Raw genomic sequence first — 14,905 nt, 5'->3', positions numbered from 1 at the left:
AAAGAATGTACGCTCAGTTTTCTTTGCAGCAAATGTAGCTTTCCTTTCCCTTGAGGTTTATGGTTATTCTTGGAGAACTTTTTCTCTACCTGTCAAAAATAATGATGTTTTATTAACTTGGGTATTGTACATTTGTTGTGACAGGCATTACCTGGAAAATATGGCACTTCTTACTCAAAAAGATCAGAGTAAATGTCTGTTATTAAATCTGTTCAATCCATCTGGAAACTTAAAAGATTTTTATAACTCTATCCTCATATTTGCCATTTCAGTTTCAAAGTAAGGAGTAAGATTTTTTTTTTTTAATTTATTTAATTCTCTATGCTTGTTCAAGTAAGGACAGCTTCTGAATTTCACAGGTATAGATTGATGCCTGGAAAACTTTGTATGTTTATGGTATACATAATAACTGTGCTATTTATTACATATATTTTGACATTAAGCTGGGTGCATGAAGTTACATAAACTGGAAACTTTGTCCATGTGTTATTATTCTTATAATATTAAAGGTAGCTCTAGTTTCCTAAGTGGTTGCGCTGTTAGAGGATAAAATGCAATTTCTTTGCATTTCAATTACAGAGTCCTGTCTCCAGATGTGTATTGATTAGGTTCCTGTCTGTATGGGTAGCAGTAGTAATTGCTTTTCTTGTTTCTTTTTCCATAGTTAAGAGAAATTGTGATGCTCCCGCTAGCCAGAGTGACGATGACATGTCGGAGAACTCCAGAAGAAATGAAGAGAGCACAGTGTGCAGTGCTGAAGATGGAAGAGATGTGGGGGAAATAGTGACCCAGCAATTTGTTGATATCAACAAACAAGAAACTGTTGAAATTGAAAATGAAGAAAGTGAAAAAAAGTGTGAAGGTAAAGTGGAACTTCTATGAAAGAAAGATTATTAAATGCCTGTGGCATGAAAAATAACTTCTAAATAAAAACATGCATATCTGAAAGACAGACAGAAGTACATACACTAGCGCATGACTTCCTCTGTTTAGCCTGGGATGTTTATTGAATTTTGATGATAGATAAAAGCATCCTTTCCAACTCCTGAAGCAATATAGACTTTTTGGCCAACTTAAGAACTGTGTCAAACTAGCAGCAAGGAATCTGTCTAGTTTTATTGAAACTTATGATGGCATTTACTTGTGTTCAGGACAGCCACCAGCAAAACAGATGGTAGGAAATTCAGGAGAAACAGAAAAACCAAATACACAGATAGCTCAAGCAGCAAGCTGTTAAGATGTGCTTCTTATTATGTTGTTCTGTAATTAGATACGTATGTAATATTATTTTTAACGTCTGAGTAGACTGAATGAAATAAATGAACAAAACCACGTTTTTAATGTCAATGTTTTTTCTTTTTGTAGGACTTGTAGATAAATCAGACACATTTGAAATATATGATGGGCTTATGTTTTGTGCAAGCAGAAATACTGATAGAATTCACCTCTACACCAAGGTAATCCTGCAATAGACATGTTTATTATCATAAGGGTGATATCAGTCATATTTATAGTTAAGTGTTCCTGCCCATGGCAGGTGGGACCTTCAAGTCCCTTCCAGCCCAAACCATTCTGTGATTCCACGATCATTTGATGATTTTAAAATTAAAAAGTAAAATGTTGTCCTATGAAATGTGTATGCATACTTTCATTTGTTAGACTTTCTATAAAAAGATGACTGGTTGTATATTAGATGTAGTACACAAATATTATGTAGTTTATCATTCTAGTTCTTTCCCTTAGTGGAATTAAGTAACAATTCCCTATATAGGTATGTTTTTATGCTTTTATCAGCTTACAAAATGGGGCTAACACATTAGATGTATGCTCAGATCATCTGTTAGAAGTGCAAGTGATAGTTGATTAAGTTTTTTTCATTATTATTATTATTATTGTAGAGTCTTATCACAAAATATTTGGAATAGAAGAATATTCAAAATTAAAATTAAAATGACAGTGAATCCTGGCAGACTAAGTAAATAGAGTAATGGTCCCATATTTTCAGAAGGTTACACATCTCAGAGGGGCAGAGGTGTTGTGAACTGCATGTGCAGGTGTTGTGGGTGATGTTTCTTGAGTAGTTGTGAGTGAGATTGTGGAAAGTGCTGTGCCATGCTGAGTGCTGCTGGAGAGTGGGTTGTTGGGTTGTGTGTGTGGTATGAGAGGGCTGTTTTTGTGTGAGGGGGCGGTGTGTGTGCGTGTGAGAGAGGGGTGTGGTGTTTGTGAGGGCCTGTGTGCAGAGGTGAGTATTGCAGGTGTTGAGGGTTGTGTGGGTGGCACGAGAGGGCTGTTGGCAGCTGCTGCATTGCCTATGGCCACACCACCCTGAGAGTGCCCAATCCCATCTGATCTCGGAAGCTAAGCAGGGTTGGGCCCAGTTAGTACTTGGATGGGAGACTGCCTGGGAATACTGGGTGTTGTAGGCTTGCTTTGGCAGCAGCCTTTTAGTTTTGGGAAGGTTGTGGCTTGGGCATTGTGGAGGGACAGCATTAGGGCATCCGTTGTGTTTATTGCCTGTGGTCATGACTGTGGCATGGTCATGAGTTGGACTTGGCATGATGATCCACTGGGTGGGTCAGCAAGGAGGGAGTGAGGTGGTATTTCGGTGAGTGTTCTTTTGGGGGCAGGAGTGCTGTGAAGTGGATGTGCAGGTGTGGTGGTGAGCAGTAGCTGGGGTTGAGCTTATAGAGGGTGCTGTGACATGGTTGAGTGTTGCTGAAGCATGGGTTGTAGGGCTGTGTGTTGTTTTGAGAGGGCTGCTTTTGTACAAGAGGGGGTGATGGTGTGTGTGACACAGACACGTGTTCTGGTGTATGGTGTCTGAGGGTCTGTGTGCAGGGGTAAGTGTTAGTGTTGGGGGGTGTTGAGGGTTGTGTGGGTGGCACGAGAGGGCTGTTGGCAGCTGCTGCAGTGCCTACGGTCATACCACCCTGAGAACGCCCGATCTCGTCTGATCTCGGAAGCTAAGCAGGGTTGGGCCCAGTTAGTACTTGGATGGGAGACTGCCTGGGAATACTGGGTGCTGTAAGCTTTTTTTGCCCCTTTGCAGGCAGGTTTGACTGGGCAGTCTTATTTTAGTTTTGGGAGGTTGGGAAGGTCAGGAGATTGGAGTGGCAGCTGTAGAAGGGGCCCTTGGGCTTGTTGCTGCTGGTGATACATGTTGGGTGGTTGCTTGTTGGACTTGTGTGGCACTCCTCTGGCTAGTTTCACAGGGTCACGAGCATCTTGTTTTGGCAAGAGGTCTTTTGATATCTGAGGTGGGCAGGAGTGTTGTGAAGTGGATGTGCAGGTGTGGTGGTGCATGATATAAGGATAGGTGGGGGTGAGGTTGACGAGGGTCTGTTATTATGGCTGAGCATGTTGTAGTGTTGGTTGTAGGGTTGTGTGTGTTGTTTGAGAGGGTTGTTTTTGCATGAGGGAGCAATGTGTGTGTATGTGTGAGGTGGGTGCGATATTTGTGAGGGCCTGTACGCAGGGACAAGTGTGAGTGTTGGGGGTGCTGAGGGTTGTGTGGGTGGCACAGGTGGGCTGTTGGCAGCAGCTACAGTGCCTACAGCCACACCATCCTGAGAACGCCCGATCTCGTCTGATCTCGGAAGTTAAGCAGAGTTGGGCCCAGTTAGTACTTGGATGGGAGACTGCCTGGGAATACTGGGTGTTGTAGGCTTTTGTCCCTCTGCAGGGAGGTTCGGTGAGAGCCAGCTTTTAGTTTTGACAGGTTGCATGAGGGGGGGGGTTGGAGTGGCAGCTGCAATATGGCTCATGTGCTTGTTATTGCTGGTGATGGATGCTGGGTGGCTGTCTGTTGGACTAACCTGACAGTCCTCTGGGTGGGTCAGTGGGGTAGGTCAGCATGGTGGCACTTCAGTGAGGGGTCTTTTGTTATCTGACGGGGGCAGGAGTGTTGTGAGGTGGATTGTGCAGGTGTGGTGGTAGGTGATGTTGTAGGGGTAGGTGTGAGAGACGTCGTGGAGGGCACTGTGTCATGGTTGTGTTGTTGTAGCATGAGTTGTAGGGTTGTGTGTGTTGTTTGAGAGGGGTATTTTCGCATGAGGGAGCAATGTGTGTGTGGGGGGGTGTGTTCTGGTGTGTGAGGAGGGTGCAGTGTTTGAGAGGACTTGTGTGCAGAGGTGAGTGTGAGTGTTGGGGGTGTTGAGGGTTGTGTGGGTGGCACGAGAGGGCTGTTGGCAGCTGCTGCAGTGCCTACAGCCACACCACCCTGAGAACGCCCAATCTCGTCTGATCTCGGAAGCTAAGCAGGGTTGGGCCCAGTTAGTACTTGGATGGGAGACTGCATGGGAATACTGGGTGCCGTAGGCTTTTGTCCCTCTGCAGGGAGGTTTGGTGAGAGCCAGCTTTTAGTTTTGGGCATGTTGCAGGTTGGGCATCATAGAGGGGCAGCTGCAGAAGGAGGGGCCTCGGGCTTGTTGCTGATGGTGATGGATGTTGGGTGGCCATTTGTTGGACTGGTGTGGAACTTCTCTGGGGGCATCAGTGTGGTGGTAGTTCATTCAGTGTAAAAGTCAATAACTACCTGAATAAAAGACATCATCATTAATCTGTCATTGTAATAGCAGTATAGAAACTAAAAACTGGCAATTTGCCATGTTATTTCTCCAGGGAGAGTCAGGACTTTACAATTCCTTCTTTTAAGGGATAGAAAAGTTTACTGAGAACTTTTTTCCAAAGCTGCTGAATGAATCAGTGTATTCAAGTGCAACTGCAAAGCATCACTAATAATTGAGGGCAAGTCCTTGAGATAATGCATTTTTAATAGGCTAACTGATACAGCTGGCAAAACAGACATGCACTTTGTGTGGAATTTGGGCAACTGTATATTGGTCTGGGTTGGTTTTGGCTTTGTTTAGAGTTTCATTATGCCAGATACTACACAAAAGCTTTCTGCTGAACACTGGGGAACTCTGCTTTGACTCATTCTTTCGGACGTTTGCAAATCATCAGTAAGTTCCTGGGTCATATGTACCCACTGGGACAACTTGTTCTTTAAAAATGAAGTGGAGGAGCACTTGTTCAGATGCTTAAAAAAACAAGTTAAGGATAAAAAACAATGCTGTATCTAAGATTCTGACTTTAAATTGTAATGAAGTGTCATTCTCCAATCTACAATCATTCATTTCCCTTGGAAATTTAGTCAAGAGGGTTCTAGTTTCAGCTTTTTAGTTCAGACACAAACTGCCTTAAATTATCTGCAAAATAAAAATGCAGATACATTGAAAATTTTCACCCTTTTTACTTTCAGGTATATTACTGTTAGTCGTATTTCTGCCATCTGTCTTATTATTATATGTCTGTGGCTTATTGTTTATTTCTGGAAAAATCTTACCTTGAGGGACTAAATGTAGTAGGAAGGGAGGATAATTCACTTGAAACAGATATTTTCTTTCTAGGTTGTGTTTCATTGCATCTGTAAACGAAACTGTTTGCTTGTCTAGGATGGCGAACCACTGAACTGTAATTTCATTCCATTGGACATACAGCTGGATAACTGGGAGGATTTACCAGAGACCTTCCAGCATAAACGAAATCGTTCACTGGTAAGAACAAACTCTACTGGCACACTGATATAGAGGAGGCTGAGGGGAGACCTCATTGCTCTCTACAACTACCTGAAGAGAGGTTGGAGTGAGGAGGAGGCCCACCTCTTCTCCTTGGTGGCAAGTGTGAGGACTAGGGGAAATGGTTTCAAGTTGCACTGGGCAAGGTTCAGGCTGGATGTTAGAAAATATTCTTCACTGAAAGGGTTATCAAACATTGGAATGTCAGCCCAGGGCTGTGGTGGAGTCACCGTCCCTGGAGGTGTTTAAGCAGCATATAGACCTGTAAGTTAGGGGACGTGGTTTACTGTTGACCGTTCAGTGCTGGGTCAAGGGTTGGACTGGATAATCTTTGAGGTCTCTTCCAAGCAGATGTATTCTGTGTGATTCTGTGCATTTAATGGGACTTCAACTTTTTTTAATTAATGCAGGACAATTCCAAACCTTGGGATCTAGGCACAGTTTCCTCAATGCAAGCAGATCTTATAAATTTTGATGTAAATATTAATGATGCAGTCTGTTACTTGGGCAAATTATCACACCTCCTGTTAACATTTCAGTGGATGGAATCAACCAGGCATCATTTAACTTCTCATTTACAGGATTAGTAACTAACATTCATAAGTCAACAAAACAGCTTTTTAAAGGTTATGAATTAAACAAGGCAGATTACAAAGAAGAATGTGCCAGACTGTATCAGAGCTGCAGTTCTGAGCAGGCCTCCACTCTCTCTTCTTCCTTTGGGCTTCTAACACTTTCCAAAGCAGTGTAGGGTGCAACTTTACTGAGACATGGAGGTGCAACTTTACTGAGACATGGAGCTTCAATTAATTCAGTAATAAAGATCATATTCATAATGAGGAGAACATTAACATTGTAAACCCAAGTACTGAAGTAAGGAAACAGAGAAGTTAAATTGGATGTGCATTATTATCTGCTTAATATAGTTTTCTTTACTGTCTTCTCCATTTAAAGAGAAATATAATTTGGAAAATTAGATTCTGTCATGTAGGAACGGAAATGATTCTTTTTGGAAGGTTCTCCAGCAGGGCTGGAAATTTAATTTGTAAGACTGATAACCTGACTGATACAACCAACAGTTCTGTGCAGCAGCTAATGAGTGTGTAACACAAGTGTTGCCAAAGGATTCCAAAGCTATTTGCTAGGCTGAAAAGACAAGTTGATAATTCTATGTTTCTGGGCAGGGGGTGGCACTGCTTTATGGAATTTACTGTCCCTCAGCCTTCTCCTCTAGATTAGAAGATCTGTATTGGTAAATGTTCCCAAAAAGAATCAAGGAGCTACTTTCTTGTTTCTGTTTCCATTAAATCCTGCCATTTCATTGTCTTCTTTCTTGCTGCTCAAACTCTGAGGAAGTGAGACTCATCTGTGCATTGTTACATTTGCCATGTAAAAATACTCCAAGAAAAAGAGCATCATTGGCAATCTTGAAGTATGGAAGTTTGTTCCTGGATGAAGCTGAAATCACAATAAAGTCCATACTGCACAATGTATTTATTCTTCCCATAGTCCATTTTCAGCCACAGTGTGACACTGATTGCTACAGGTAGCTGCAAGTTGGTGAGGAAGAGTGGGAAAACAGAATGGAAAAAAAACAACAAAGCCACTTGTTCAGTTGTTACAGTGTTACTCCCATTTATTTTCTGTTGTAGAAATTATGGGATGAAGTAATTTTTCTCCCATACACATGCTAAAGCAAACAGCCATGTTACAAATTCTAAATTCCTACATGGAACAGTTTTTTCCCCTCACTCCTCATTGTTATTGAGGTAATCCATTAAATGTACTAGTCCTGTCAGTTTACAGTTTCAAAGGATTTTTTTTTTTTTTGGTCTCCCTAGCCTGTTAAAAAACATCTTAGATTCAGTACCAGAAATTAAGTTCCTCTGAGCATCTTTATTTTATTATACTTTCAGATTCTAAATGCAAAATAAGGAAAGTTGGTCAATATTGTGCTGTAGTTTGCATTTCTGTTCTGAAACTGTTAAATAGCATAAGCTTTTCCTCAAGATCCCCTGATTGTGTCAATTTGAGGTTACTGTGGAAGATGATGAAAGGCAGGGTAACCTGCCCAAAACTGTTGTCCTGGGACTACTTCGATGGTTGAGTTTGTCTCTACTTGCTAGTCAGGTCTTTGTGTGCTGCACTGAAATGCCACAAAAAAGAGGATTGCCATTAGAACAGATGTGTTGTTAAGATAATTTGGTGATCTGATTTCTCGTGTGATTAATTGCTAATTTACTGTAATATTACTTGTGTTTTTCTGACACTGCATTATTGTAAAGGCATGCAATAACCTCAAAGCAAGTAAGGCAGTGATTACATCAAAATTTTACAACTTGGAAAACACTTGTTAAGAGATGGACAAACACCTGGTTGAACTGAATGGCTCTTTCAGTTTCAAATCATAGAACTGTTGAGGTAGGAAGAGACCTTTGAGATCATCAAGTCCGACCACTTGCCTAGAACTCATAATCCCACAACTACTGCTAAGCTACTACCACTAAACCACGTCCCTAAGCACCACATCCACGCACCTTTTAAATTCCTCCAGGGATGGGGACTCCACTGCCTCCCTGGGCAGCCTGTTGCAGTGCCTGATAACCATTTTCCTAATGTTCAACCTGAACCTCCCTGGGTACAACTTGAGACTGTTTCCTCTTGTCCTGTCACTTGTCACATGTGAGAAGAGACCAGTCTCCACTTCTCTCCAGCCTCCTCTGAGGTAGTTGTAGAGGGTGATGAGGTCTGCCTTCAGCCTCTTCTTCTAAAGACGAAACAACCCCAGTTTCCTGAGTTGTTCCTCATATGACTTGTGTTCAAGGCCCTTCACCAGCTTAGTTGCTCCTCTTTGGACATGCTCCAGCACCTCAGTGTCTTGTAGTGAGGGGCCCAAAACTAAATACATTAGGGGGCTGTACACGACAGCTTGTCAATCCAGTGTTAAGCATGTTTGGTTAAAGGAAAGAAAGGAGGAAAGAAGAAAGGTTGCCTGTAAGCCCAATTCTAAATGCTGTTCAAGTAAAGGGAGCAAATTTTTCTTGAGAGACTAGCTGCAACAGCAGGATGACTGCTGTAAGAAGAAAACTCCTTTGCATGTTCATTTTTCCCATCAGTAAAGTCTTGCTTACATAAGAAATGTACCTGAGGGTTTATCAAGAAACCCTTCTATTGTCACTATAACTTAGATTAGTAAAGGCTGTTTCTGGCCTTGCTTTCTGTCTTCTGGATCAGCACGTACCAGTCTTGTAGTCAGTACCAAAGCTGTTGGAGTTCTTCAGCAGGTAAGAGTAGGGGGTTGCAACTGATGTGAAAAATGACCTAAAGGGACCATCTCTGATCACAGCAGCTGTTTTCAGCCAGTTTTGAATGTCTGAATTTGTAGCACTTTTTAAGTGTAATTAATTAGTTCTGTGTGATGCCTGTCATGCTGCTGACAGTAACATTCTGTGACAGATACTGAGGTTTGTGAAAGAATGGAGTCACCTAACAGCAATGAAGCAGAGGATTGTCAGAAAAAGTGGTCAGATTTTTTGTAGTCCTATTCATGCTGCGGAGGAGCTGTCTAAAAAGCAGTCAGTGGCCAGCAGCACAAAAAGGTATGTAGGGTTTAGTTCCTCTTACTAACTGCTACAGGAGGTTTGATATATTTGATGTAGCTTCCAGTGGAATGATGCTGAGACTGAAGTGGTCCCCTTGTGTGATTTCTTGTCAGAGTGACAAATGCAGGCAGCCAAGCATGTCAGTAAATCTGCTGGACTGGAATCGTCTGCTTCCCTGCCTGGCACTCTGCTGCTTTCAGCAGCAGTGCTGGATTTGCTGTGCTCCATCATTAAATATCTGCAACTTTCCAGAGATTTTTGAGGAAAAATCTTGACCTCAGGGACTCAATAGAAAAATAAGGTCAAAGAATTTTGTTTTCCTCACCTGAAAGCAGAAATAAATCACCAGTTGCCATCAGTGGTATAATGCTTTATTCATAATTCACAGTCTACTCCAGTGCTGTCTGATACTCAATGATACTCATTTTTAACAGTTCTGTTCTCTGTGGGTGACATTTCTCAAACTATTGTTTTCCTTGCTGGGAGACTTCACTGAAATGAGACTATATCCCTGTCAGGCAACACCAAATTGTTTTAATTTTTTAATTGTTATATACAAAACAACTTACCTTTTGCTGGGTAGAGCTGAATCTTGTTTTAGGAAAAGATAACTTATTTAATAAGGAAGTATGATTGTGAACTATGTTCTCCCAAACTTAGTAATTTATCATCTGGGAAATGTGGACTGTTTTAAGAGAATAGGTCATACTAATCTTGCTGCAGCCGATGTTCTTTGAGGGAGGTTCTTCCCTTTGTAGTAGTGACAGAGTTTTGCGCTGTTCTAGGTACCTGACCAAGGACGATGTAGCAGCAGCCTCGCTTAGCAAAGCCAGCAGCAGCGGGGGCAGCGTGCGCCTCATTTCCAAAGCAGAAAATGCTTCTGCTGAACAATCAGGTCCTTCCACAAAGTAAGTTTATTCCTGCAATAATGTGATTGAGCTCTTCCTCCACAGATTGGTTCGGTTGCAAAATTAATTTACTACGTTTACCATGCTGAAATACAGTGCTTAGCACTCCAACAAGTTTCTTGCCTAATAAGCTGTTATAACAAGTCAGATTACATCTGTTGTTTGCTGACATAGCTGCTAATTAATTGAGTCTGATTAGAACTAAACAAGAAAATAGCTACACAATTCATTTAAAGGAAAAAAAACTAGCTCAGGCCTGCTTGTGAGGTCAACAGCAAATTGGGGACATCAAATTTTCTTCTATTTTGCCTCAAATTTTAGAAAAAAAAGGAGAAAAGAACACAAAAACTCTAGACAAGACATGCCCCCTTGAAATATTTCATTAAGGCAGCAATGTGTATCCTACCTGGAGGTGTGCCTTGTATGGAATAGGAAATTGGCAGGTAGCCTTGAAGGTTGTGCAGAGAAACCAGGATGTTTCTTTTAATTCTGTTAAAACAGGGGGCTGAAACATTTTACATGTAATGTGTAATGCCTGACAGAAAGCACCATTTCTTTTTAAAGATAACATTATTTCAGCTAACAGCTCCATGTACTTGTGTAAATGTATTAAAATGTTAAAAAGAAGAATCTCTTCTATTGTCCTGTGGCAGTTTAGGCTGGGTGCCCCCTGCCACTGCTGCATGAGATACACCTCTGGTGTCCTGGGTGCTCACCCAATAGGGGTGGACACAGGAAACGGCGTATTTCTACCCATATATCCTGCGCCCTATAAAGCCATCTGCCGAGTCATTCTCTTCCTCTTTCTTCCCTCTCTGCTCCCATGGGAGATGCTCTCTCTCTTATCGGGTAATGCCGGGGGAGTATCCTCAAGGCCTCTTGGGCTTGTCTAGGCCTAATGCCAGGAGGAGAATGGAGGGGGGGCAGTCTCAGACCTGGCCAGCCTGAGACTTGCCTAGCAGTGGGAGGGGGAAGAAAGAGCCCTGGGGGTTTGGGTAGACCCTCAGGTGGGAGGAAGGGAGGATTGGGAAGCTTTTGGGAATTCTGTGAGGGGTTCTGTATGCTTTAGGATGTTCTTTTCCACTATGCTTTGTAGTTTGTAGTTCTCTGTAGCTTCACCAATTGCTTTTCCATTTAAACTTTCCATCACTCTCCAATCCGTTTGTGTGTGTCATTCTTTTGTCCCTTTCGGGGCAAGAGAGGATCTGTCTGGCCTCAACCAGTACATGTCCAATTTGTTTAAATGGAAACATAAACCAAGCACTGCAGGAATCAGTGTGAGCAAGATATTATTTCTGCTAAAACTGGTATTTCAGAGCATTAAATATATCTTATGGAAATATACAGTGCATAAAAATCTACTGAACTGTGTTGCCGAATACCTCCTTTATTAACAACTGTACTTTGTTCTCTGCAAACAGGAGGCTTTCAGACAACAGAAAAGGCCCCTCAGCCCTGCATTCAGAGCAAACTAAAGCTGAAGGCTCCTCCCCACCCAAAGGCTATCTGCAAGCCCTGGACAGCCAGGAGAACCCCCTCTGTCTTAGCTGTCAGCAGCCCACAGCACAGCCAGAGCCAGGCTGCCAGGCCTATGCCTGGGACACACGTTTCTGCTCTCAAGCCTGCCAGGAAGACTTCTCGATTCGCTCCAGTCAGAGCTACCTTAGGACTAAAGTGTTTGAAACTGAACATGGAGTTTGCCAGTTTTGTAATCAAAATGCCCAGGAGCTCTATCTCAGTGTCAGAGATGCTCCCAAGAATCAGCGAAAGAAACTTCTGGAGAGTTCTTGGATGTCTCAGCTTCCGCTTGGGCAGGTACTAGTACTGGTTGTTAAGCAGTAACAGCTAACCTGTTAAAAAAGTTCTTACAGGCTAAAGATTGAAGTTAACCTGGCACTAACAGCAGAGTAAGAAAAAGCAAATCCTTTAAAAAAAAAAATTTAATGAAATCCCAATGTTTTCTAACACATTTTTAATCTCTAGAAGGTGCAGGCATAAGGATTCTGATTCCTCAGGGGTGGATGTAAAATACCACAGTTGGTTGTACTTGAAATACACTTTGTTGATGAACTTGATTGTTATGAAACAATTTAAGAATGGATGTAGTCTAGCACTGCTAAATTATTCCTACTTGCAGAACATTTGCTGGGGGCTTAACAAAAGCCAGTTGGCACAGCTCTTCCAAATACATTCCATACTGCCACCATTCTTCCACGGTGTGATTGCCTCTTCACTGGCTTGAAGGCAGTGGAGCAGGGAGGCAGAACATTCCTTTGTGAAGTGCTATTTTTATTCAGAAACTAAAATGCTATTTCATTTTCTTTTGCAATGTTGAAATTCTGCTTCAGAAGCTGCTGGTTCTAAAGTGTTTAAATAAATTCTGCAGGCCCCACTGAAACTTGCAAAAGAAAAAGTAATTTATTGTTACTCGTATGCAAGAGATCAGCTCTGTTGCTTGCAGCTTTGTAAAGTAAGTTGGTGCACTTCTGAAAGACTGAGATGAGAGGCCTGGTGGAGTGAGGGTTTCTTAAAGCCTGCTAAGTGAACTGAACTCTCTGTTGTGGTTAAGTTACCTTCTGAAAGCTGACATTTGGCCTTCTCACATGAGGTTTCAGCGTGCACTGTCTTGATCAAAACCGTACATGACAGGCACCTAGCTGGAGTCTGCTTTAAGCTATTGCACATTTTTACTTTTTTATTTGTATTTGATTTTAATATTAGCACTTGATGATACAGTGGCATTGAAGGTGAGCTACTCTGCCACTCAAGGAAACTGAACCTTCCTTTCTGTCTTTCCTTGACCCACTGTGATGTGCTTCATGCTGCAGGCTAGGAGAAAATATGCCAGCTGAAGTTACAGTTGTTTGCTTGTTCAGTGGGAATAACAGAAAAATGCTAATACTTGCTTGCCTTCTGATGACAACCATAAACAGCTGCTCCCCTGAATTATCTTATTATTCTAACAGTAGAACACACATGTTGTTCATGAGTATCTAACACTTCTAATGTCATGTCCTTTTTTTACTGCAGCTGAATGAAATAATAACAAACCCAACAGAAGGACAGTTCTGGCAGGTAGACCACATCAAGCCTGTTTATAGCGGAGGAGGACAGTGCTCACTGGTGAACCTTCAGACTCTGTGTACAGTCTGCCACAGAGAGGTCAGTAGTGTTGCCAGACATCCTCACCCTCTCACAGAGAAGTGCTGTGGCATCTGCATCAGGGTGATATTTACCACACCACAGAAGTATTTTAGGTGCAGGGACCCCTAGAGGTAACATAGCCTGACCCTGGGCTTGGAACCACCCTGTGCAGTCTGGCACCATCTCACCCCACTTGACCCCTCAGGTGAGACCTTCTCCTGTGTCCAAGGGGATAACCCAGGGGCAGGCAGGGCTTGGTGGCAGTGCAGCCCTATGCCCCTTAGGGGCTGGCTGCCAAACCTCCTTGTGGTGGCAGCAGATGGTAGGTAGGTCCCTCCCCAGCCCTTGTACTCCCAGCCTCTCCGTCCCATACAGTGAAGGTGGAAAGGAACATTAACCTGTTACAATACAACAGTCTCCTCAAGGTTTGGGAAAACTTCACCTTATGACATTACCTACTATGAAATTAGACTGAAGTTTAACAGTGGTCAGTGCTTTCCCCTGAGCATGCTGTCACCAAGTAACAACACTGACCAGACCTGTCTCTTGTGCAGAGAACGGCAAAGCAGGCCAAGGAAAGAAGCCAGCTGAAGAGACGTTCTTTAGCCACAAAGCACAGCTGTGATATCACCAAGTTCTTTGTGAAAATGTGAGTGCAAAATCTGTTCCCTTGCATTGTAACTCAGAAACCTGCACAGTTCCATCACTTTTCCTCATGCACTGACTTAAAAAAGCACCTTTGTACTCTGTCATGGTGTTGGTAGAGAGAAGAAAAATCAGGAATTAAAACCAAGTCATTATTAATAATGCTGATTGTCGGGTGGCCTTGAGTGAGGACATCCAAAGTACTTGACCATGGTTATATTTTTTATGACCCTGTGGTTTAAAGCTAAATCTGAGTTTAAAGCATTGCTGCTTTCCTGTGACAGCAGAGTTACAACTGCAATAATTCCAGGAAATTCTGTTGAAACTTTCATTGGGTTCAGGTGTACTGGGCATAGTTTGGACCAAGAAGATACCAGAATTTAAATTCTTTTCTTGGTTCAGATTCCAAAACTGCTATAGAAGACACAGGCTTTGGTATCTGTTATGACAAAAATAGCATGAGTGAGTGATTTGTCTCTTCTAAAATCGTCTTACACAGTTCTCATCAGCTGTGAAAGCCCTACTGTTGGCATTGGGCCTGGCTCACAAGGCTTTGGCACTTAGAATTAATGTGTATTGAAATCTGTTCTTACTTAAACCAGCTTGTATTAGAAACTTATCCATGCTAAGGAACAATAAGTATTACCAATTATAGTTTCTGGCAAATGTTAGTCACACTCCCCTGAACAAGGCTGCAGAGATGGTCGTTACTTTGGACCATTTTATGTAGCTTTCTTCACAGTTACTTCACATTTCCTTAAATAAACACCTTTCTCTTTTTCCTGGTGGTGTTTTTAATGCTTTATCTGTCTTTCCCTCACTCCTTGAATGCTGTAAAGCAGTAGTGAGGAGCACATAAAGCATGGCCCTAACACTACACCCTCTTCTCAAAGTATATGACTACAGTTTCAAGTACATCTAGTTAAAATGGGCAGAAAAGTCTTCTATGTTGTCCTTAGAAGAAAAATTCTTAAACATTTTAAACGTTCTTTTTTCTCAATTACTTACAGATTTCAGGTAAGGTATATAT

At 42.2% G+C, this 14,905-nt stretch overlaps 1 protein-coding gene and 4 non-coding genes across 5 annotated transcripts in view; all 5 read left to right on the top strand.

Moving 5' to 3' along the window:
- ZRANB3 (zinc finger RANBP2-type containing 3) overlaps positions 1–13,883 on the top strand; it is a 55,911-nt gene extending 42,028 nt beyond the window's left edge. The window contains exons 14-21 of the mRNA XM_054381260.1: positions 665–862; positions 1,366–1,457; positions 5,454–5,555; positions 9,033–9,175; positions 9,964–10,086; positions 11,508–11,901; positions 13,117–13,248; positions 13,785–13,883. Of these exons, the coding sequence (XP_054237235.1) occupies positions 665–862; positions 1,366–1,457; positions 5,454–5,555; positions 9,033–9,175; positions 9,964–10,086; positions 11,508–11,901; positions 13,117–13,248; positions 13,785–13,883 (1,283 nt within the window). The remainder of the gene's footprint in view (positions 1–664; positions 863–1,365; positions 1,458–5,453; positions 5,556–9,032; positions 9,176–9,963; positions 10,087–11,507; positions 11,902–13,116; positions 13,249–13,784) is intronic.
- LOC128967390 (5S ribosomal RNA) lies at positions 2,308–2,426 on the top strand. The gene has a single exon (XR_008489118.1). It is a non-coding gene; the product is annotated as a 5S ribosomal RNA (ribosomal RNA).
- On the top strand, positions 2,913–3,031 carry LOC128967382 (5S ribosomal RNA). Its single transcript, XR_008489110.1, has one exon. It is a non-coding gene; the product is annotated as a 5S ribosomal RNA (ribosomal RNA).
- LOC128967389 (5S ribosomal RNA) lies at positions 3,549–3,667 on the top strand. The gene has a single exon (XR_008489117.1). It is a non-coding gene; the product is annotated as a 5S ribosomal RNA (ribosomal RNA).
- Positions 4,202–4,320, top strand: LOC128967391 (5S ribosomal RNA). Its single transcript, XR_008489119.1, has one exon. It is a non-coding gene; the product is annotated as a 5S ribosomal RNA (ribosomal RNA).
- Positions 13,884–14,905: the final 1,022 nt, after the last annotated feature.

This window comes from Indicator indicator, chromosome 5 (genome assembly GCF_027791375.1).
Source record: "Indicator indicator isolate 239-I01 chromosome 5, UM_Iind_1.1, whole genome shotgun sequence".
NCBI classification, from domain to species: Eukaryota; Metazoa; Chordata; class Aves; order Piciformes; family Indicatoridae; genus Indicator; species Indicator indicator.
This window is presented reverse-complemented; position numbering and strand designations above follow the sequence as displayed.